The following is a 24,000-nucleotide window of genomic DNA, read 5'->3' as shown; positions in this document are numbered from 1 at the left end:
GAGGCGAATCCCTGCACGCACAATTCTAAGAAACACACGATGCATATAAACACTTTAAGGGCAATAACGGTGGAATTATTCACATGCAAGTAATGTGTAGAAGTGGATGTTATAAGTCTGTGCTGGAATAATAATGTAGATAGAACATAACGATAGCCCAAGCATGAAACCCAACCCTTTGGTTATTAAGAGGGAGGTGCTTTAAACACAAGTTCCGGGGGTTCGATCCCTCCTCCTCCTCGCTCCTCATGTCCGCTTGTCAAAGTGTCCTTGAGCGAGACGCTGAACCCCAAAGTTGCTCCTCAATGCTTACGGTGGCTTGGATGCAGCTACGTTGTGCTGTGTACGATTCTATGTGAAGACAAGTTTAAGTTCCCCTGTGTTCCATCAAACCAGAGTTCACCATCTGGTTCAAAATATTGACCTAAAGGTTCCCTTCAGGAGCTCCTTGCTTGTAGGAACCCGATAGAACGATCACGTTTGTGTGTTAATTTGACCGCTTCCTTCCTCTTAAAGCGGACCCTTAAAGGTCTCATATGATGCTCATTTCCAGGCTCATACTTGCTTTAATATTCACATTTTTCTGATACCGTCAGTCTGAATATTCACCCGTTGACATACACTGTAATAATTTAGAACATTTACGTTTAAAACTGTGACACGGTCTCTATACTGTATAGATGTGATGCTGACGGCTCGTTTAAAGGTATTTCTCTATGGATTGAGCGTTTCAATACTATAATAATAATCACAGTATTTAAAGCACTTTATAATAATCGAAAGACATGAAAATGTCATTGTTTTATAATGTGGAACCTTGATCATCTCAGTCCTGGGTGACTTATAATGTATATTTGAGTGAAAACAAAGGAAATGTACTGAAGAGTTTATCAGTCTGGAGTTGTGTTGTTGATGCGTGACCTTAACGTTTTCACAGTTGTTTGCAAAGTTCCCTTTTTCTTTGTGTTCAATGGAGAACAAACTGACAGCATTTGTTTTCAGGACACCATCATCATAATACTGCAAATACATAAATATTGCAATACTTTCACCAGTGTTACCTCCTTCAGTGACTTAAAATACATTTAATTAAATGAAAATCTTCGAGATTGCCACAAATGTTTTTCACTACTCCTCTGCATCAGCTTATGAAACGTCCGATCATCGTTCACACGTCATCAAAGAAGCACACAAAGATTATTTTCCGTCTTTATTTATAGTAAAAATACTTTAGATACATACAAGCTGTACATAAACGGTCTCAAGGAACTCAACATCCAGGTCTTCTCATGGAAAAAGGAAACCGGTAACATGAACAGAAACAAGGCAAAAAGAACACATGGGAACAATCCAAACGTTTTCAAAAAAAAGTGTGCAAGTGGAAGGCATTTGTTTTTCACAATGTTGGGAGTTTGAAGCCTCCTGTCACTCGGAGGAAAGTCAAGTTTGAAATGAAAATACTCTGCTAAATTTGACCAACGTCTTCTATTTCGATGTGAGCTCTCTTTCAAGGTTTAGCAAGATCGATTTCATCAGTTTTCTAACACGAGATAAAGTCAGATGTTCCCTGTATGATGGACCGACAGCACAAAGCCCCGTCATCTTCAGCTAAGGCCAAATCCTCCCATCGGCTCAGTGAAGCCTGGTAGAATCACACGTGTGTCCGTCATGTGCCGGCAGTGAGCAGGTGTGTCAATAGTTGTTTGTTACAGTGTCCACGTTATTTACGCTTTCTTCAGCAACACAAGAGCAGCAAGCCGATTTCATTTCTCTCCTTACATAAATCAAATCAAGAGGCGACGTTCACGAATGGCACTGCTGTGTGTGTGTGTGTGTGTGTGTGTGTGTGTGGGGTGTTTTTTGGTCGGCGGTTTTAAGAGTAAAACCTGAAGGCGGCTTTGACGCCATCGGCGACGTGTTTGTGCATTAGGTTAGCTGCCTGATTCAAAAGCTTTATTACTTTTTGGTGATCATTCCGGGCGTTCTGGCAAAAACACGGAGAGAGAGAGAGAGAGAGAGAGAGAGAGAGAGAGAGAGAGAGAGAGAGAGAGAGAGAGAGAGAGAGAGAGAGAGAGAGAGAGAGAGAGAGAGAGAGAGAGAGAGATCGCGTCGTCGTATCCTTTGCCACACAGACGCAGACCACACAGCGCTGCAGTGAGCTTTTCCTCCAACAAACACTAATCTGTGACCAAACAGAGGCTTACAAAGTGAGTGAATCAATACCAAATGAAGAGACTCGCTTAAAAAAGCCGTAAATGTGATAAAATATAAAACTTTTCCTCACCGCACATTTTCTCTCCTCATCAACCACACTTCTTTTTTTTCCTTTTTTTTTTATACATATAAAACTATAGCGTTTACAATCATTTTCTGGCCCACCAGTAAGTCAATTTGTGTGAAAATCTCTATGGGATTGTTCTCCCTCGGTCTTGTCACTCAGAGTGCAGACACCTACTGTTTCAAACTGGCAGCGCTCCACGTTATCTCCCACCTCATCTGCTGATGCTATCGGCTCCTCTCGCCTTCCGCTCTGCAGCTCTGCAGCTCAAACGTCTGCGAGGCAGAGGTCTCGACATGTCGTCCGGATCCTCGGGTCCCGGACGCCGGTGGCTCCTCACTCGTTCAGGGATAAGATGATGTCGTCCTCGAGGTCAGAGTTGTCGGAGCTGTCTGTTGGTGCGACAGACAAATACAGATTTTAGAAACATGGGGATACAGAGACATGGGGGGAGGGGGGGGGCACTACATCTCCTGTCATTCTCTGGAATAAACCAAGACAGCAGTTTTCACATTCCGCTGGGAGAGACGACGTTTCCTCGCGGTGACCAGACAAGCATGGAAACACAGAACTGGACCAAACATCGGCCTCGTTGCATCACTTAATCCACCTTTCCCACTGTAGAACGAACACAATGACATCTTGCTTTTGTCTTTAGTGGAAAAGGTCACAGTCGGCATTCATTCATTCCCAACTCTGCAGCAGTCAAAGGTGTTTATTTGTATATTTAGCTCCTGGTTCCAAAAAGTGAAGCCAACGCTGAAGCGCCTTAAAGCTGCATTCTCTCTAGTGTCCACCAGGGGGCGACTCCTCTGGTTGTATAGAAGTCTATGAGAAAATGACTCTACTTCTCTCTTGATTTATTACCTCAGTAAACATTGTAAACATGAGTTTATGGTCTCAATCTCTGTTTCAAATCTTCTTCAATACAGCATGATGTTCATTTAGTAAGTTATGGTCCATTTAGAGTCAAACAGACCATAAAGCAGGGGATGCTTTAGGGCGGGGCTACACAGTGATTGACAGGTCTTTAACCCTTTCATAGTGTGTTTTCACTTCATGAAAGTTAACTGTAGCAGTTTTGGTTTCCTAATAATGTCTTATTCAGCGTTCGGTTACCTGAACTTTAGCAGGTTTGTGCTAAAGGGGCTTGTTGCTCTGACAAGATCTGAATAACAATCTAGACTTGTGTCAAATCATAAACAGTAAAATCAAGCAAACTGAGTTAACCACGTAAAAAGAACACATCCCCAGACTATCAGGATAAAAAAATAAAATAAAATAAAAAATAACAACTGACATTTCAGCTATCTGGTTAGCCATCGCTAAAACTGGTGGTTCTTCATTTAATTTATTATAAAATTATAAACAACAATTTTTAAGGCTTTTTAAAAGTAGTTTTGGCAAATAAAGGATGATAAAGCTGCAGACACGGAGCAAAGAAAGAATAAAATGGAAGTAAAACTACAAATCCCACAATGCAGTGGTGAGGTGAATAAGAACCTGCAGACAGCATCGCTCACTTCGAGCTCTACTCACCGTTGTCTCCATCCAGATCAACGTCGTCATTATCAGAGTCGTCCTCGTCGTCGTCGTCCCCGACGTCAACACCGTCTTCAAGCAGGCGTGACACCTCTTCGTCGGAGGGAGAGAATTCGTCGTTCCCATCATCCTCCTCTTCGTCGTCCTCATCGTCGCCTCCGTTCTCCAGCTCGGCGATGAGAGGATCCGTGTCGATGTCATCGTCCGAGTCCTCGTCGTCGTCGTCTTCCTCCTGATCGTCATCCTCCTGACGACAAAGAAAGAAAATGGTGAGTTACAGAATCACAGCAACCTCAGAGTCGGTACGATATTTTAACCTGAAAAGAACAAAGTTGGAACCTGATCCTCCTCGTCCTCCTCCTCTTCCTCTGCAAGTCTCTGCCGGCCGACTTCGTACAGCCTGCACACCGTGTCAGTGTTCACAGAGTCTTGGTTCTACGGGACACGCAGGACGAAAAAGACATTTCATTGTAAAAAAAGACAAAAAGTCATTGACACCTAAAGCAACATCGTGAAGAGAATTTACCTCAATCACAGCAAGGTAGCAGTCTTTGGTATCAGTGCAAAGATCAAATATATTCCTCTTGACATCAATAGTGGCTGAGAAGAGAGCAAAGAACATGTGGAGGAAGTACATTCTCTGAAAATATTGCAATAAAAAACAAAATATTAAAGCAATCAATCAGGATTACCAACTACCGCATATACACATATACACATTCCAAGTAAAAACCCCTCCATCATCATGGAGGACTTGATAAATGACTTCATTATTTAATCTTTTTAATTGAACTCAATGAAAGGGAGGTGAGGGACACCTACCGATTGGTTTGTAGTCCGTGGCGTTGAAGGTCCTGAACGACGAACCAAACGGACTTTTTATCTGCATCTCCATCATGTCGTCTTCATCGTCGGCCTGCAACATCGCTGCAGAAGCCAAAGAGCCACAGTACGAGTGAGAGAGTGAATAAAAACAAACCGGTGAGGTCGGGGCTCCGCGGTCGTCGTATTGAGCGTGAACCAGCTGGTTCTCTCTGCTGCAAGTCCAACGCTGAGCCTTCTGCCCATATGGCTCTGAGTGACGGTGGTATCAAGCGTGCACACACATAAACACACACACACACGCGCACACACGCGCACGCACCTCTACAGGCTCCGTTCACACCTCCCTACAAACACACACATGCTCACTTTGCTTCATAATTACCCGCCTTTAGCTAAAAACACACCTTTCACACACTCGCGCCGACTGTGGAGCGAGTTGCAGGCTTGACGCCAGGCGCTGTGGATTACCCATCGTGCAGCGGCTTCTGTACGTACCTCCATAGATGACGGTGCCGTTGTTGTTGAAGACTATTCGGCACTGGTCCAGAGCGGGGACCGTGTGGAGGAGGTGGAAGGTCCGCAGATCCCACTGAACCTCCGACTAAGGACCATGACACCGCTTTTCATTTGTATCAACTCAATCTGCTTCGGATTTAATTACACAGCAATTAAAACCATCCACTGGGTTATGAAATCAATTTTCAGTGCAATAAATATTTAATGTTTGGCAGTGAAATTAAAGCTCATCCCATCATTGGAGCGACTACAACTTTAAACACTGATACGATCTTGTGTTTTAACGTTGTGCTGTATATTCATTACTAAAGTCTAATGTTAAACGAGCCGTCTGTAACTGCACTAATGCAACCACTTTTAATTTGAGTAATTAGTTGCAAAGATTAGATGTAGGTCTATTTGTGATGTCCCCTTCAGGATGGATTGTAATAACTCTGATGATCCTTTAATGCTAAACTAAGATGATGGACATGGTACACATTACACCTGCTAACACATCAGAGCGTTAGCATTGTCATTGTGAAGGGACTTAGCATGCTGACGTTAGCATTGAGCTCAGAGAGCATCGCGCCTCAGTCCAGCCACACAGTCGCCCACTGTAGACTCTTAAGCTTTGTTGAAAGCTGAATATCCTGTAAAGTTTAAACAATTTGATTTCTGCTGCAAAATATTTACTCAAATGATGATATTTAAGAGCTCCTGTTTCTAAAGTGTCTAAAGACAAATTATTTGTATAATTCCAAGACTATAAGTAGTGCTTTTATCGGTGGAGTATTTGAGACAGTCGGAGGTGCAGGACACCTCGCCGTGATTATGGCATTTTGTGACGCATTAAGCTGCGTTCCAACCACCACATACCTTTTCTTTGTACTTTTACTACGTACTGCAGCAACCTTTGTAAGGTTACTACGTACCTTACAAAGTATGTATACTATTTAATGTAGTATGCATTCAATTGGGACATACTACATCGTCATTACACTGCACATTTGACTCCATTGCTCATATATTCGTTGTGCAGAGGATTGTGGGTCAGAGAAGCCAGAAAAGCATGCTGGCTTGCATGCTTAAAAATGCAACCGGACATCCGGGTATTGTTGGCGTACTGCATTTGACACTGGGACGTACTAAATAGTATGTAGTATGAGTATTGGAAGGCTTAGTTAGTCTACTCTACTGCATTCTTATCAACCCATGCATTGAAGCCTCAAGGATACAATTTCCGTGTTGACGATGACCTCCAGGCCGTTGGGATGGAACACGCCGCTGATGTTCATGTTGAACTTGTCAAACTTGTGGATGGCCTGAGCCGTGCGCACGTCCCACAGCACGCCGTCGTTCAGCACCAGGTCATCCGTCGGGTTGAAGGTGGCACAGTTCCTCTTGTAGTTGTTGGCCAGGTCCGGGTTGTTTAACTTCAGAGTTACCTGACCCGTCTGGATGTCATAAATCTGGCAAAGAGAAGAGCACAACGTAAGCCTTCACCACTGATGGGTAATGTGGTTTCTTCTGTATTTATCTTTTCATATCATGTTTGGAAACAGAATGCTGACAGACGTACCCGCGCTATGTGTTCCTTCGTCCCAATGACACGATCTTGTGAGAGCTTACTGAACTCCACGTAATGGTCGCCCAGAAAAGAATGCCTGAAGAGCAACATTTCAACATTTCATCAAAAACACGGAGCCAGTGTGAGTACAAACGCCGAGTCGTCATAAATGCCAGTAATGCCTTGGTTATACTGGAAGGATGAACGATGCCAACTGCTTGAGTTCCCTGAACTGCAGACTGCAGCCCTCGGGCTGTTAGCGTGCATAATTAAACAGCATGTCATCTCTTTTCTGCAGCTCCCTCTTAGGTAGGAGGGACGTCACCGAAATGTACAGAACATCGGGTAACTCTGCGGTGAGAGAGCTGTACAGTCTATGTTTCAGACAGAAGCCGTTATCTATGCTCTCACCAGAGCCACCAGACTCTTTTGAAAGAAACTAATTCTAACTTTAAGAACACGCGAGTTGCTGGTCTACCGCCGTCTTTATTGGTTTGTTTGTGTCATTGTGTGACTTTGGTTTGATTCACCAAAGTCCCACAATGACCTAAACAAACTAACCGACGGAGACGGCTGTCGACCAGCAACTCAGCCACGTTCTGGGAAATAAAATGACTGTTTTTGTCAATGGAGTCTGGTGGCTCTGGCGAGAGCAGATAGATAAAACCGATTTAGTTCCCCCGACGGAAACGGCTGTCTCGTGGCAAAGTAAACAAAAATATTATAAATACTGCATACACTTGATGTATACTTTATACAACCTGATATTGATCTTTTTTTTTGGATGGGCCTTTTTAAAGGTGGCTGAAATATATTTTGATGATGTCCCCGTCCACAGCAGTACAGTGCTTCCGTTTCCCACTGCGGGACTAATAAAGGATTATCTTATCTTATCTTTCTCCACACTGGGATAACTGTAGGTAATACACTGAGATATATATATATATATATATATATATATATATATATAAATAAATAAATAAATAAATGTACTGGAGCGGTTGATCCACAGTCTATGGTCAAACTGTATTCATGTCGTACATGCCGTCTTGCAACACTGCAAATGTTTCAATATCTCAGACTTTGTGTGCAGCTGGTAAAAATAACAAATCTGTCTTTAGTCTCTCGTATCAACATCACTTACTTCATGATGAAGACTGATTTCATGCCCCACAGAGCAGACAGCGGGTAACTCCAAGAGGCCGACGTTAAGAGCAGAGAGCCGTCCTACAAACACAAAATGTGATGGTTAAACATCTCCTCCATACATGTTTATAAATAGACTTATGAATATAATTTGAGAACCTGCAAATATTGCAAAACACATTTTCGAGCAGAGAGGGACTTTAAATATCTTATATATGGAGGGAAAGTAAGAATACACACATCAACAACAGCAAGACGAAGCATAAAACTGTTTCTCTACGAACCCGCGAGGGCTCCAGGTGAGTGATGGCTGAACTGTGACAGCTGTAGCTGGCTTCCTCCTGGCCTGTAAACACATTGTAGAGTTTGAGCTGCCCCGTGCACGTCCCGAGCATCAGGAACCGCTCGCGAGCTGAGAAGGCACAACACATGAACCCGCTCTCGTCCTCTTCTGCCTCCCGGAACACGGAGATGGGACGGAACCTGAGAAGAGGAGAAATAAATGTGGAGAAACGTTTGCGGAGGATTGGAGGAGAAACCCCACGTTGTGCTCAAGGAAGGAAACAAAGCGACCCACCTGCTGAAGATGAGATGTCTGTCGAAGCAGCCTCCGTCCACCCCTCCGTATTTAGGATATATAACCCTCCGAGTGTGACGGGATGTAAAGTTGATGGGTGCTTGGCGTCTCTGTTTGGGCTCGGGGCACTGATGGGGGGTGAAGAGGGAGAAGGGCGGGCACGTTGCCACGGGGTTTTTACAGCGCGCATGCTGCTCCCTCAGGTACTCTGTGATGATGCTGTCTAACGCAGGCGGGGACGGCAGGTGACGGTCGAACTGCTTCTTCATGGCCGGACTCTGGCTGAAGGCGCCGTGGTCAGACTTCTGTCTCAGCACCCGGGATTTCTTGCAGCTCACCGTGGCGCACGCGGCTTGCCGTTCCCGCGAGAAAACGATCCGTCCGATGAGCGGGGAGCCGTTGGTGCACGGCGTGACGGACGTGGAGGGGAACGCAGCGGAGGAGGACACGGTGGGCTGTGACGTGGAGGGACGCGTTTGTGGATTGCTGGACCCCGGGGTGGACGAGTGAGCGGGATGGCTTACGAGTCTCAACCCGACACCGTTGGCCAGACGTGGCGTGCGGGGTAACGTGGCGACAGGGGAGCCGGGTGGGGGAGGAGCGACGGGGGGGAAAGCAGAAGCCGCATGTGGTGGGTGAGACAGACACGCCATCGGGAGGTCTGCCTCCTTTGTGAGAGTCGTGGCTGTGTCGTGAAGGCCTTTGGCCACGAGGTGGTTCCTAATAAGCAGCAGCAGCTCTTTCTCAGGGAAGGAGATCCTGGACTTGGCGACCACGCTGGCCCTCTGCAGCCACGCCAGAGACACGTCCGTACCGATCAGCAGCGGCTTCCCGGAGATCCTTTCTATCAGCTCGGCCGCGAACTTGCAGAACTTGACGTGTTCGCTGCGTTTGTCCTGGAGCACGGGCTCCTTCATGAGCTGCTGGATGTGTCCGCTGCTGAACAAAGGCAGCTTGCTGATGATCTGTCTGACGGAGGTGGAGCGAGACAGACCCACCAGAGCCTTACAGGCCAGAGCTCGGATCTGATCTGCATCGGTAATGGGCATCTTCACCGTTAGCAGGGACAGCAGCACCTTCGGGACAGACACGGGAAGTTAAGAAATGATAGTTGACAAAACAAAGAGGAAGTCGCAGTCATGATACGAGCTGGACAAATACTCTGAATCACAGCAGCCCTGCCCTAAAGCATCCCCTGCTTTATGGTCTGTTTGACTCTAAATGGACCATAATGTACTAAATGAACATCATGCTGTATTGAAGAAGACTTGAAACTAGAGATTGAGACCATAAACTCATGTTTACAATGTTTACTGAGGTAATAAATCAAGAGAGAAGTAGAGTCATTTTCTCATAGACTTCTATACAACCAGAGGAGTCGCCCCCTGGTGGACACTAGAGAGAATGCAGGTTTAAGACACTTCAGCTTTGGCTTCACTTTTCCGAACCAGAGGTCGAGAATGAAAAACTTGTATTTGTAACCTTTTTGTGAGGTCACGCTGACCTTTGACCTCCAAATTTTAATCAGTTCATCCTCGAGTCCAAGTGGACGTTTGTGCCAAATCTAAAGGAAACACCATCAAGGTGTTCATGATGAACAAGGACGGACCGGACGGACAACCCGAAAACATAACGCCTCCGGCTACGGCTGTCCCCGGCGCAGAGGTGTAACAACCACAAAGGCTTGAGAGCCTGGAACCGTTCAACGGTACCTTGATGCCGTTGTTGGACTGCACCACGTTCCACATCTTAGTGAGCACACTCTCGCTGGCTTTGGTCTGCTGAGGCAGGCGGCGACGGGGGGTGCCTGCGATGAACTTGCCAATGCTGGACATGCGTTTGTCCGGAGCACAGACGCAGTTGATGACGACCTGCAGAGCAGACTTCTGAATGTCGGCATCATTTACAAATACCTCTCCCTCTGCTACTGCCAGGACTATACTCATTCCTGAGGGAGCATAAAAAACAGACAATTAGAGAAAAAAACCACAAAAATAATACTTGGGAGTTGCACCAGCTGGGCACAGGGTTTATGAAATGAACGAAAATACAAAATACAAAGCCACTGCATGTTATTACATTCTGTGTAGAGTGAATAGGATTTATTATAATGGCGGCTGACCTAACGGTCTGTAAATGCCATGCTGCTTGAACGTGTTAGCGACTATTGGTCGTATACGTTGTCGTTTCATGTAGAATATAAAACACGTAAGTAGCATCACGACCCCTACCAACAGTGGAAACAGAGGATCCTCCCTCATCAAGCACAGCGACGGCCTCCGACAACAACAGCTGGGTCTTTGGAACAACTGTGAGGATGCTCAGGATGTCGAGAGCATAACGCACTGTATCGCTCCTACAGGGCAAGAAACATTATAATATATTATCAAATCATTATACCACCACATAACACATCATGGAATAAAGGAAATGAGAGTTACTTCCTGGTCCATACCTGCCATAGTAGGTCCTCCAGTCACAGGCGATGGAAATGAGCTGCAGGAGGAGCTGGACACATGACAGCTTGTGAAAGAACTCCGCTGGTTCCCAGTAGAGTCTGAGCGGACCGTACTCGATCAGAAACTCCATCATTTCCACCACCTGCTCGCGGCTATAGCTGACCGCCTGCAGGACGAGCACACAAATGATCAGGGCGGGAGTTCAAACGGATGTGCATTTAATTCACGCTGCCATTCCAAAATTTGGGATCACGGATTACTTACAGTGAGATGAGACTCGTTATTTTTGAATTGTCATATCATTTTTACTATTTTGGGGCAGAAATCCCACCGATCGTTGTCTTGCCTTATAGTATGGTTGGGAGTGAATGGGGGCGCCCCCCTCTGTGCGCTGGAGGGATTGCTTCACCTGCTCCACCTTGATGGCCAGGTGGGCCTCAAAGTACCTGCGCAGGGCCATGCAGGTGTGCTTGGCGGTCTGCCTGCTGGAGAAAATCTCGTCATCGCTCAGCAGCGCTCCCTGGTCCTCCGGGTTCAGGATCTCCAGAGTGCTGATCTGGAAACAGTCAGTTCACGTCATACACTAGTACACCCACACCATCAGCATCCGTTACACGTTTACGCGGCTACGGCGCGGATCGCATGCAGCGCACTGCCGGTCCGTCCTACCAGGTTGACGAGGCGTCGGAGCCCGTCCTGCCGGTCGAAGAGCTCCAGGACGGCGCGGAAGGAGAAGGAGATGGAGAAGAACATGGTGGCGTGGCAGCAGCCGGACGCGTGCGAGCACTCCAGCAGCCACAGCGTGTAACCAACCACGTCCGACAGGATGGAGTGAGGCAGCATGCACACCTGGAGAGGAGAGGACACACTTAAGAATACAGATGTGCAACACTGATAATAAACTAATATCATTTTGAAGCAAACAACGCAATATTTATGTCACGATTACTTTGTGAATGAATATATAATTCTTTATAATTATATTAATTACATTATTTGCATAGCAACATTGTTTTCATTTATTTTTAACACAATGAAAAACATAGAGTTGCTGCATTAACTCAAAATAAATAAAGACTCCGCCTGTTTTTAGAAATGCCGGTCTATGCAAAATAGAGTATAATAATTGCAATAGATTCAAAATATAACAACTATTTAGAAGAAAAATTTTAATTCCACAAGCTCGGTAAACTGCGCTGTCCACAGAAATAGGTCCTTCACTTCATCGTCGGTTAAAACCTCTTGAGCACGACGCCCCCAAATTTGGGGGCTCTCGGGCTCAGAACCCCTCAAACTCACATGCAGCAAATAGCCTGATCATTAGCCAGTAGTGTGGACACGGCCACTTTTTATTTTCGATGAACCAGCAACGTGTGGACAACAACATCATATAAGTCACTTATTATAAACTCCAAAGACAACTATAGGCTACTCATATAAGCACAAAAATATCGTGGCATAAAAGCACCAAATCCTGGCCCGAAATCGGCGCTATGAGTACAGTAAATCAATGTTTGTACCCTCATGCTAACGGCTACCCAGTCATACAATGCATTTATTAGCATTAGCACACGTGGCGGAACACGTAACTAACTTCTGTTTTACGATCCGTAGAAGCACTAACCCCGTTGTGGATGATCAAACGTACCTTCATGCTGAACTTCGCCGACAAAAATCGTGGTTATGCGCCCAAGTTTTCTCAAAATATGGATAATAACGTCGCGGAATTTCCGTTCCAAAGCTGTAGTCATTGCTGCCAACTGCATACTGTTGACTTCCGACTTGTTTCCAGAATAAGAGCGGTCAAGGGGGCTTGGGCGAGTGGTCAGACTGCCTGCGACCGGAAATTTCCGCCGGGGTACACGCCTCACTTCTGGCAACTTTATTCTATGAAATCTGTTGACGATCACCACCAAATTTGGCATGAGTCTTCCTAAGACGATGACGCGTCTAAAGAGGGGTTGTTTTTGGAAATCGACCGAGGATAGGCTGAGATCCAGCCACACACACACACATGCAATGAGAAAATCCTACAGATGACAGCCAAAACTGGCTCTGATGATGTTATGAATATGAATATGATTCCTATTATCTGTATTTGGATGTATTGAATCATATGAGTGATAAAGAAAGTGAAATATATAGTTATATAGTGTATAAAAGTACAATGTAAGAGCTGCAACAGCTGGTTCGAAAATGATGCCTCGCCTGACTAAAACCTCTTATTCTTAACTTTATTCCACTTTATTCCACTTTAACCTTTTTTTAATAACTACTGATCAGTTATGCTATGACTTGGGAAAGAATCAGGGAGCTAGCTGCATTATTTCAATAACCTTTTATCACTGAAAGTGCATTTTTCCCAGGCGAGGCTGAATATTTTCACTTTCAGCTGTGTTATGTCTTATTCTCTATATTAACCAGCAACATATTCACAATATGACCAATGTAAACTATGTCACAGGTGTTGTGATCTGATTATATCAACAAAAATTATTAAAATCGACCTTGTAGTTACAGAGCTATGGTCAGTTTTGTAGGGCTATGCTTTTTCGCTCAGAGACCTCAAAAACGGCTCCGAGATTAAGAGGTTAAATCTAAATCCTGAACATAATTAAAGAAGGGCCTGCATATATGTTCATGAATGTAAGCCGTTATCCTTTTATACGCAAGTTATCTTTTCTAAATGAACGCTTGATAACATCCGTCTTATCCGTTGAGTAGTGCTTGCTCTGTGAATATTTTTCTAAACTAATTCATCTTTTTAGCATTAAGCAAGCTGAGGTCTATAAATGATCTTTCACTATAAATCTTTCTCTGGATACAAACCCAACAAAAAGAGCTTCAGATCCAGTTTCATTTGTTTTAAAGTAATCACTTGATCTTATTCCACCGGTGTGTCCACATTAACGATTTATACTGTATACGTTTTTTCTTCCACGCATTCAACTTCACGTTTGGTGCAGAGATGCAGTTTTGTTGTATGCAACACATTTACACTCAAGATATTTTTGAGCAAAAGGACGTATAAAGAGAAAATTATGACCATAAAAGTGGAGGAACTTGGTGTTCATTTAACTTAAATACAACAGACCAGTTCATAATTGTATCATTACATTTTAAAGCATCCTTTAGGTACTTTTGAGATAAATCACACTATCATCATTATCTAAATCGAGACAATATCTTATTTCACAATGCAGTATAACTGCCAAGCTTTCCTTTGACATGTACGGCACAGAGTATAGTGTGTTCGCATGCTGTGGGTCTGTTCTGTACCCTTTCCATGGCGTCCTGGTTATAGGCGAGGTAGTACAGGCACAGAGACACTCCGGTAGCAGCCATGGACGGCCGGGGGATTTCCAGCAGCTTCTGAACTCCTCCGTGAGCCACGAACTCTGCAGCGAACTTCTTGTGCAGCAGCAGAGACGCCAGGTACTGCGAGAAGAGAGAGAAGTCAGAAGAGCTGTGGACCTTCTGCTTCGGCCCCATGGAGGGTCACCGGGAGGGGGGGGGGGGGGGGGGGGGGGTGGTTTACCTTCAGAGCCTCGAAGGTGAGCTGCACGTCGTTGGTCTGCTTTAGGTCCATGTAATGCATGAGCAGCTCACGAGCTCCCATCTGCATGAACACGGCCAGCAGCTGCAGGGAGGAGGAGGAGCATCAAGAACACTGAAATCATGTTTTCACTGGTGAACCCTGTAAATGGCTGGTCACTGGAACCAATGGTGTCTTTAGCTTCTTCCTGTACAGACTACAAATGCACGAGGTGAAGACAAAAAAGCTTGAGTAGGGTGTCGTATCAAACTAGAATATCTATGGAATCGATTGGTACCAACATGTCACGCAACAACCTATAAGTGAGCATGGGGATGGCCATCACATACCTACGTCATAATGTTCTATGCTCTTTTACAGTCAGAAATGATTTTAATGAATTTTATACATTTGATTTACGACTAAAACAACTTGGCGCACACTGCTGAGCTCCATGTTCCCAGCTTTCAGATAGATAACTTCTATGTGGTGTCTACTGTTGACTTTTTATCTCTGCTTATCATCCTCTGTCCCCAAGCCCTCCAAACAAAGGGCCAGAGTGGTGAGAAGTTAAGGAAGACTGACATCTACTGGTAAGTCTGTGACAAGACAAGGAAAATGTATAAGTGATTTTAAAAAAGCACATTTGCATGCTTCAGAACAGCATTTTACTGTACACTTTGTAGACCGGTGGGAAGGGACAAACCTCCTGATATTCTCCCAGAGGCGTGAGATACTGCAGGATGAGCCTCTGCTCGATCTCCGGGGTCAGAGGGTACAGGTGGTAATTGTTGCCGATCACCCAGGGGCTCGTCTCAGACCAGCTGCTGTTGGAAAGCTCACTGAAGTTCCTGTCTGGGTCTGGCAGAGAGAAATTTAGCTTCTGTTTCAGGGTCCTGCCGCTCTCCCTCTCCGCCTTCCTTTTTAGGTAGCTGCTGCCGTCCGACACGCCTTGGTGTATCAGCGACCCCGGGGCGGACATGGGCTTCATCATGGTCTTAACGGCCGAGTTGGCGTGGCTGCTGGTCTTATGGGGGGAGTTGAGTCGGAACGAAAGCTCGTTTTCGGGCTCGATGGTCGAGAAGGGAATTTCGCCGTCCTCCTCCGGCCCCGCCCCCTCCGCTCCGTTTCTCCCCGGTGTGAAGGGCTTCTCCTCGAAGCCTCCGTCGACGGTCTCCTCGTCCAAAGGCAGCAGCGGCTCGCTCAACGTCTTCCTGGGGCTGGGGCGTTTGATGTCCCTTTTATTCTCCGCGTCCTTATCCTGAAGCTCGCGCATCCGGTGCAGCATCAAAGGAACCTGTCAGAGTGAGGCACGAAAAAAAACAAGTTGACGGAACGACGCTCCTTCACATCACCTGGTGACGATGAGCAAACTGCTCTGATGCATTGTGGGATAACACAGCTCTTGTTGTAATGCCTCGTCTGTCACTGTGTACTTTCACATCATTCGTTAAAAGTAAAACGTGAGAGCAGAATTCCACACTGACCAAAACAGAGTTCTCCTCCCTGTAGTTGGCTGCGATGTCCTGGTTCTCCATAGCGCCGGCCAACAAGCCTGTGGCGTAGATTCTGAGGGGCTGCTCGGCCTCCTGAGCCCACTTAAACAGCCTTTCAACTATGCCCTCCTGAGGAGAAGGAACACGGGAGAACGGTGAAATACGTAGAGAAACGAGAACATGAAGACATTCTGTATGTTGTTCTTATTTTCTGATCGCTTCCATCGTTTAGATGTAGCTTTAAATAAAAAGTATTGATATTGTAGGTTTTGTTAACTTTTCAAAATGAACCTTTGAAAGATTTTGTAACTTAAAAAAAAAAGAATCAGGGGAAAGTTTACCTCTGTCCTCACAGAGCGACAGTCAAAGAGTAACTACTCTGCAGGCTGGACTGAGACTCCACAAACAAAAAACTGAATACCTCTTGCTGTGGGACGGTTTACTTTATGTGTGCACGCTAAACACCAATACAAACTGTCCCCAGTAGAAGGTGTGTACACATGTATTACCTGATGTACCTCTAACCTCTGAACACAACATGTTGGATGTGCAGCTAGAAGACTACAAGAACGTTACAGCTCAAATAAACGACACGCGTTGTTTGAACAGAGAAAAAGCTAAACACTGTTATCTCATCATGAACTCAGAAATGACCCACCTTCTCCTGAAAGACCACGGCCGTCTCCAATCCAGGCATGATGTTCTGAAGCAGGCGACAGGCTGCTGCATTGAGGGAGAATTCTCTGCTGGTCATCACATAGCTATTCACCAACTACAGAGGGAAGAAAAGAAAACCAATCACCGTCTGACTCAGACACGAGAATATAAATCCCCCCCTTCTTTTGCATTCAATGTTTTGTCTCCATTGTACTCTATCCATTCGTACCGTGTTCATGAAGTCATCATTCTTGAACAGGATCTTGAGCAGGTGTCCTAACACGCATTCCGGGTCAGCTCTCCCTAGTGGCCAAGAGAGAAATATCAAAAACACACATACACGTTAATAAAATCTCCATTAATCTTCACATGATGTGTTGTTTTGTTTTATTTTCATACCAGGGTGTCGGTCATCAAAGGGGTCAGGGTCCGCTTTGTGGTACTCCTCTGTCTCTTTCTCAACCAGCTCAGAGATTCTGTAAAGTTTCAGCACATTTACCACCTTTACCCACCAAAACACACCTGTCTGTAAATGAGCACAGAGGCACAGCTACTTACTTCGTGAGGATGCTGACCAGCTCCTGAGTGCCGCCTTGCTGCTCCCTCTCCCACTGTTCCAGTAGAGCAGTCAGCTCTGCCTTGGAGTCCACACTGGCAGACGCCGACGCCATGGCGCAGCCTGTCAGGGTGGCATGCACTTAATATCATTTGATTCCATTAATAACACATCCAGTCCAGACTCATCTGCTACTCCAGGGGATCAAAACAAAGAGCGCTGCCGTTTTGCATTTATTTATAATCTTAAAAAAGTCAACATAAACACCCCTGAGACACAAATACAGGGAAAGCGTGATTGCAGTCAGATGATATATGTCGCTAATAATCAGGAGAACAATGAGTTAAGAACAACTCGTGTGTGTGTGTTTAGGTGCAGCCGCTTTCCAAGGACTGCAACTGTCAAAAACATTACTTTTCAAGTTAGCATATAAGATTCAAATATTCTTGCATAATGTCTGCTTTGATTGGCAGATAAAGCGCCAACACTCAACACCACCAGCATGTTTTCCCCTTCAGTTACTTGCAGACATTAATCACTGTAATGGTCTGCCTGTTGCGATGTTTGGCTAGCTACACTGTGGCTAAACAAGGAAGCTAACACACACAGCTCGCTAGCGACACTCTTAAAAGTGGTCACTTTTGTTTTGACTTCCTGTGCTATAGTCCGCAATAAGCCTGAGCTGTACAGACACGTACAGTTTATTGTGTCCTATTAAAATCATACTTGAACCAACGGAAGCTGCCTGTACGCGTAACCACCACCTAGCGCTGAGTTAGCAAAGAGTAGCTAGCTAGCAGCATCACAGGTGAACCTGGCTACTTAGCTAGCATGCTAACTTTACCTCGTTGTTCCGCTCAGTTCTTCTCCGGTTTTACCAAATTTGCCGAGACTTGTATCCACCGATACCGGTCCAGACCGGATGGTTCCTAGGTGACTATCTACGTACCGATCACCGTTTCACAGCCAACGCTTAGTTTGCTTTATTGTAGCTTTGTGTCCAGTTTATTATCATTATGGCGAACACGTTCCCGACGTCATTTCACAAGCGACAGTCCACTTTTAATGACGAAACGACACAACAGCAAAACATTACGAAATACCCATTATGTACTTGTACAAAAAGAAATTTTTTTTATTGAAAGTATGGGATAGTTCAAAATAAAGCATTATACGTTTTTGTCTCATTTGATTATAAACAGTCAATAATTAGTTATATTCACATAAAACTATTAGTTCACATACATATTACCAACTTAACAAAAATACTGCTGCAAATATATCATAGGAAATAGTTTGCGTAACTGATGATAAAAACAAATCATTGGTGCCATATAAGATTCAGGGAATATAGTGCGATTATGGTTTATATTGAGTCAGTAAACAATTCATTCTTCTGTGGCGCATGCATACAAATGGCACGTAACAATACAAATGATTTCCCAAACATTAGTTATCATACAGTCAAAAGGTGAATAGACTTTCTGTGTCGCCTCGAAGGGCGCCGATTTAAGATGCTTCATCAGTTCTACTAACTTCTGAGGCATTCATACTGTTTAAAATGCCCTTGTTTGACCGCCCACGTGTTCATGGAACTACCCACTTCATGGAACTACCCACTAATCAGTAGAACAACTTGCATGTAAAACTTATTTTGATATCTAAAGGAAAGGAAAGGAAAACATTCATACACAACCGTTGCAGTTTACATCACAGTACAGCAACAGGTAGCAGGATAGTTATCTGCATTTACTTTGAACTCATTCCCGTAAACAAAGTAAATGTGTGATTTCCCTTTCCAAGAGTAGGTCACCTTGGTGACGGGGATCAGCTCGATGGTTTGACGCTGCAGACAAAGAGAGCAAATATGAGCATGTTATGCAAACACCAAATTTGGCTTCGATCCCAAGTATTGTCCGGCTTTTTGACATTGATAAGATATTATTTTGCATCCAAATAGAAGGCTTTAAATAAAGTAGATGTTACCTGTTGCAGGATGCGTGACGTCCTTGAGTACTTGCCCTGGTGTTCACTGACAAGGCGCTCTGCAGCATTCACCACCACAGGGTCTGGGAAGCCCATCAGTGGGTAGACCTGCACAGAGAAATAATTAATAATGCTGAATTACTGTTGATGACTTTCATTTATTTGTTGACGGATCGAGCAGGATTACAAAACTTGTGTGGGACACGTATGACCTCTGAATAAATAGAGTAGGTTTTAGGTCCTCTGGCACGAGTCTGTTAGTTGTTCCAAAGTGCAGGAATGAAACCTTTGCTGAATCAGCTTTTAGCTCCTGAAACAGTCTGTTTTATTATTATAATTTAAAACTATTTTACTCCCACCACTGTAAATATAGCTATTAATTAATTATTACATTTTATAGTTTTTTTGACTTGCATGTATTGGTCTAAAGTTGATACATTTTTTTACTTTAATTTTTTTGCTTTATCTGTTGTTTATTCTGTTCAAACTTGTTGCGTCTTATTTTTTTGGGCTTGTCAGTCGTCTGCGAAGCACTTTGAGCGGCACTAAAATGTATGAAAGGTGCTATACAAATCAATGTCAACGCAGTACAAGAGGGCCACATAGTGAGAGGAGCGTGTCAGTAGCAGCAGATCTCCCTCAGTGTCACACAGGATGAGTTTAGCCGCAGATCTTCTGTGTGGTCGCCCACGTTTTGGCAGTGCTCAGACCCCAAAACACAATAACTGTAAAATACACTTGAAGCCTAAAAAGAAGCTCACCGTTAACCTTGTAAAGCACAAGTGTAAAACAAATTGTCATGTCAGCTGTGTAGACCATTGAATCGATCAGAACATTGCATTGACAGCCTGTGTGTGTAGATACTCCACTACATGCTGAAGTCTTACACCAACTTGCAATAAACAAGATTTAATGGAAAAACTTTTCTCGCACTCACTATTAATACTTGTGAATAAATGTGTTTAGTTTGAACAATGAATACAGTAGACTTAGCTTTTAAAAAGACATTTAAGTAAAGGACAATTCTAAGCAATATGCACATTCTCTGTATTAAAAAAAACATAATCCTCCCATGCCCATATCCTGAACCCCCTGAGAAAGTGAGAAACACTCTCTTACCAGGTACTGAGAGTCCCTGAAAAGCTCCTTGCCAGAGACTTTGCTGAGGTTGTCCAGCTGCAGTCCACTTGACTGTTCCACAACGTAGTCATCAGAGTTGTTGGTCCTGCAAGCACGAACATAAAACATATAAACATCAAAAGTTACACGGTGACCCACGCTGTAAAGTAACCATAGAAGTTAATGACTTTCAGATCGTTAAGAAAAGACCATTCTAAGCATCATGACGCACCATTTCACAGTGAGGCTGATGTAGACCAGCAGCTGTTGTTTTCCATGACATGTTGGACATTGCATGGATCCTTGACCGTGGCAGTGGTTGCAACTGTGAACAGAAGACTGTCTATCAGCATCTTTGAGGAGAAGCACCAAAACTGTGCCGTTTATAAACTGCACTTTTACTTCATCAGACTCTTACTTCTCCCTCCCTCTGCCACCGCAGTGGTGGCATCGATCTTCTCCGTGGCGATAACCAGACCCGTTGCACACCCAACAGACTTTCTGATGGGGGCAAGAAAAGAAATCACATGATCAGCTGATGATCACAAAGGTCTTTGAAGTAAACCCTTTTTGAATGAGGTCTGTGGACTTCACTTACATTACCAGCGCCGGCGCAGTCTTTGCAAGGTTTTCGGCCCATTCCCACACACACGTGGCAGGCCTGTACGTGAAATAGATTTCTCATCAGGAACGATCTCTAAAAGCTATTTCAGGAGCTTTGTTCCATCCGCAAACCTTGTGTTGTATAATTCACCTTCGTGGACGACGTGTAGGGAACCTTCATGATCTGTTTGTCTTCCATGAAGAAACTGGGGACTTTGACAGGAACGTCCCAAGGACCCGGAGGCGGTTGGGAGAAGGCGTCCACTGGCTGGCCTGATCCAAATAAAACATACCAGATCATCAGTGAGAATAGCAGACTGACAGCAGACAACAGAGAATTCAACTCATGTATTTAATGCACAAGGTGATAGTCCTGTACCATGGTACGGCTCGTGACTCCACTCTGTAGATCTTGATTCAGTGAAGGTTTCCAGGCGGTACTACAACACCAAACCAACGAGAAATTCTTATTCATGCACTAAACATCCAAAACGACGACAAAAGCTTTTACTACTGATTATTTTCCTGCTTTTCCAAAAACACACACAAACGCGTATAAAAGAATGACTTCCTACCCTGTACGTGTTGAATGCGTCCATGCTGGTGATCACACCGTCCTTTACTGGCGCTGCACTGTAGCAGCACTTGCTGGAGGCGTACAGGGCTAACGCCTCCCGGGCAGTTTCTTCAGTTATAGACGGGATGCTGTCAGCAGTGAGGGAATGAAATGCATTATGAGACGGAGTTTAATCTTTATTTAAACATAGACAGGTTGACAGATTTGACAGGTGAAGAAGCCAATGCCAAAACAAAACAGGAATCTAGAAACACAACGTATTAAAGATAAAACATCGGACCACAGCTGTTATTGTTTGTAAACAATCAGGTTGTAAAAGGACTCCAGGTTGTTTTTGTAAATGAGAAGGTTCCTCTCTTCAATAAAAGCTGAGAGCTGCGAGAGGCATGAACTCGAACACGTTACTTATCCACTGTGTGAAGTTACGGCATTCCTGACACCCACTTCAATAAAAACACATCTCCTAGCACAGAAGAGGATTTAATGAAGTAGGAGGAATATTTTGGGGAATTATATTTAACCAGAATGCCTCATGAAGGGAAAAAAAAGTAATTACATCACTGATTTCAGTTCAATATTTCAAGAGGAAGTGGCTGTTGTAAGAGCGCTAGTACTGCTTTAATGTTACGACACATCATGGAAATTAGTTTTTGTAATATCCTCAGCAGGGATGTTGAGGAGGGAAAAACAGAAATAGTTCAGCTTACTTCCACTGTGGCTGTTCAGGTCCAGGTTGAGGCTGGGGAGCTGGGGAAGCCGGCATCGGAGGGGGCAGATACCCACCTACAGCAGATATAGAACGTTGGTTGTTCCGTTTAATCGATCATCTTAACAGCAATCACTCAGAGTCCTCTTCTTTTTTTACTTACAATATACGCTCAGTGGTCAGTTTATTAGGTACACATTTAAAATCCAACAGTCCATCCATGAGTTCCACCTTTACACAGATGATAATGGTCATTTTTGCTTTACACTGTCAGAGAGGTTTTAATTATGCATGTACTGTATATTTATTATGGTGGTTGTAGTTCCATATTGTGAGGGGTTTCTACTGTGTTGCCTCCCGCATTTGTAAACATGAGGGGGAGAAGTATTATAAACAGATTCCAATATGATGCAGGCCTTGAAAAATGAGATTAAATAGAATATGCAGCAGAGCTGTACTACTGGATCGGGTTTAGATTGTATGGATGTACTCTAATAAAGCGGACAGGGCTTGAACATGACAGCACTGCGTAAAGGATGTTTACTGTACCTCCTCCTCCTGCCAAGGTGCCTTCATAGCCGGGCATGCTGTCAAACATGCTGGACGGAGGAGCGCTGGGGCCCAAGAAGTCAACAGCAGCGGCGGCGGGTGGGGCGAACATTGCTTAAACGAAACCAGAAGAACCAGTTCAGGTAATGGCTGTCGGCCTATGAGTTCCACATTTTAAATCAAGCTTCCATGAATTACACAAACGAGTAGATTACATGTATATACACAAAGGGGGGGTCTCTTTTTCTAAGCGGAATTCTTGAAGGAATTCCCAAGTTGCGAAAATATTGTTTTACAAGTCAACACCAGAAGGCAGGGTCGCGAGAGAGAGAGCGAGAGAGAGAGAGAGACTTACCTTGCCCCTCCGTGTTATAATCCATACTGAGGTGTTTTACAGTTGCTTTAAGGGGTTAAATCCTTCAACAAACTATATAACGTGTGTGTAAGTAGCGGCGAACAGAACACCCGACGAGCTAGGCGGTGACAGCAACCTCAAGCAACCCACACGTAGAAAATGACGTCACCCTTGCGTGTGTGGGTTTGTGTGTAAAGCGGAAGTGTGCAATTACAACACTATTGTAAAAGATTTTGGCTGCCATGTAAAAAAAAAAAAAGGCTTAAAGTTCAGTGCACCCCCACATGGAGCTTACCGGGTGCTCCCTGCGCCGCGGGTGCGTATCCCGGATTGGCCATTCCGTAGTTTCTGTTCTGGTGGCTGCTAACCGAGAAACGAAAGTTAAGAACAAACAACATTCGCTACATTTTGTTTGGAGTAAAACAATAAAAATACACAAAATAAACTAGTTATAATTATAAATGATAAACAATAAAGCGACGCTCACCCCAACACCGGCTGATACTCCATGTCAAAGCCCTGGAAAACAACCACCGCACGACCACACACAACTCTTCATATGGTCTCTAATCACACACAAGTGTTCGTGACGAGCGTAACATCGATTATCATGTGACACAAATGTATTATTAACCCACCTTTTTATCACACCACACACCCCACCGTTTTCGAGAATCTTGCAAGTCAGCAACCGTCTCTTCTCTCAGAAAGTAATACACCTTTTTGTGTGTTTTTTTGGTTCAGCTCGAGGGCTTGATCTTCTGTTAATTAATCTGATAAACCTCAGTTTAGAGAAGTACCAGTTATAGCCTCCCTCCAAAGTAAAAGTCCAATCTGCCCAGGAAGTGCGCACAAATTCCTTTTCATGAGCAGTAAACTGATTTTTTTTAAGTGGGCGTGCAGGTTGTGCGTGAAGCTTAAAATAAAATAACATAAAGCTCACAAACACAACAACAACACACTACGACA

General features: G+C 44.4%; 2 protein-coding genes across 5 annotated transcripts; both read right to left on the bottom strand.

Moving 5' to 3' along the window:
* Positions 1-1,197: 1,197 nt before the first annotated feature.
* Positions 1,198-18,160, bottom strand: dcaf1 (ddb1 and cul4 associated factor 1). Of its 2 annotated transcripts, none has more exons than XM_076100692.1 (25): positions 17,981-18,160; positions 17,139-17,259; positions 16,980-17,056; positions 16,810-16,883; positions 16,582-16,695; positions 15,915-16,052; positions 15,134-15,724; positions 14,431-14,532; positions 14,172-14,330; positions 11,562-11,741; positions 11,239-11,448; positions 10,889-11,058; positions 10,665-10,789; positions 10,146-10,381; positions 8,434-9,509; positions 8,141-8,339; positions 7,855-7,937; positions 6,723-6,807; positions 6,379-6,612; positions 5,141-5,234; positions 4,643-4,747; positions 4,347-4,420; positions 4,160-4,255; positions 3,818-4,067; positions 1,198-2,670 (listed from the first exon to the last, which is right to left on the bottom strand). In XM_076100692.1, exons 2-25 carry the CDS (start codon positions 17,249-17,251, stop codon positions 2,615-2,617), a joined length of 4,641 nt encoding a protein of 1,546 aa, XP_075956807.1. In that variant the 5' UTR covers positions 17,252-17,259; positions 17,981-18,160; the 3' UTR covers positions 1,198-2,614. The 2 variants fall into 2 exon arrangements, with proteins under 2 accessions (XP_075956807.1, XP_075956815.1); XM_076100700.1 differs by lacking the exon at positions 17,981-18,160 and adding an exon at positions 17,863-17,905.
* An 82-nt stretch (positions 18,161-18,242) lies between these two features.
* Positions 18,243-23,890, bottom strand: ssuh2rs1 (ssu-2 homolog, related sequence 1). 3 transcript variants are annotated; one of them, XM_076100710.1, is made up of 14 exons: positions 23,670-23,890; positions 23,519-23,550; positions 23,327-23,394; positions 22,677-22,790; positions 22,129-22,204; positions 21,420-21,549; positions 21,224-21,284; positions 20,996-21,117; positions 20,840-20,902; positions 20,660-20,742; positions 20,474-20,566; positions 20,242-20,347; positions 19,123-19,230; positions 18,243-18,982 (listed from the first exon to the last, which is right to left on the bottom strand). In XM_076100710.1, exons 2-14 carry the CDS (start codon positions 23,539-23,541, stop codon positions 18,842-18,844), a joined length of 1,188 nt encoding a protein of 395 aa, XP_075956825.1. In that variant the 5' UTR covers positions 23,542-23,550; positions 23,670-23,890; the 3' UTR covers positions 18,243-18,841. The 3 variants fall into 3 exon arrangements, with proteins under 3 accessions (XP_075956825.1, XP_075956835.1, XP_075956844.1); XM_076100720.1 differs by lacking the exon at positions 23,670-23,890 and having other exon boundaries at positions 23,327-23,391; positions 23,519-23,663; XM_076100729.1 differs by lacking the exons at positions 23,327-23,394; positions 23,519-23,550; positions 23,670-23,890 and adding an exon at positions 23,032-23,253.
* Positions 23,891-24,000: the final 110 nt, after the last annotated feature.

Source organism: Anarhichas minor, unplaced genomic scaffold (assembly GCF_050575085.1).
Source record: "Anarhichas minor isolate MPS153535 unplaced genomic scaffold, ASM5057508v1 ptg000003l, whole genome shotgun sequence".
NCBI classification, from domain to species: Eukaryota; Metazoa; Chordata; class Actinopteri; order Perciformes; family Anarhichadidae; genus Anarhichas; species Anarhichas minor.
This window is presented reverse-complemented; position numbering and strand designations above follow the sequence as displayed.

What these genes read in the sequence shown, in the direction of transcription:
- ssuh2rs1 (XM_076100710.1), bottom strand. Translation starts at nt 23,541, where the DNA reads ATGGAGTATCAGCCGGTGTTGGG. An exon ending in GAGTATCAGCCGGTGTTGGG is followed by an intron (nt 23,395 to 23,518) that starts GTGAGCGTCGCT and finishes TTTCTCGGTTAG; the next exon opens with CAGCCACCAGAACAGAAACT. An exon ending in GGTGGCAGAGGGAGGGAGAA is followed by an intron (nt 20,567 to 20,659) that starts GTAAGAGTCTGA and finishes TTCTGTTCACAG; the next exon opens with TTGCAACCACTGCCACGGTC.
- dcaf1 (XM_076100692.1), bottom strand. Translation starts at nt 17,251, where the DNA reads ATGGCGTCGGCGTCTGCCAGTGTGGACTCCAAGGCAGAGCTGACTGCT. An exon ending in GGGAGGAGAACTCTGTTTTG is followed by an intron (nt 15,725 to 15,914) that starts GTCAGTGTGGAA and finishes TCACTCTGACAG; the next exon opens with GTTCCTTTGATGCTGCACCG. An exon ending in AGACATCTCATCTTCAGCAG is followed by an intron (nt 8,340 to 8,433) that starts GTGGGTCGCTTT and finishes TCCTCTTCTCAG; the next exon opens with GTTCCGTCCCATCTCCGTGT.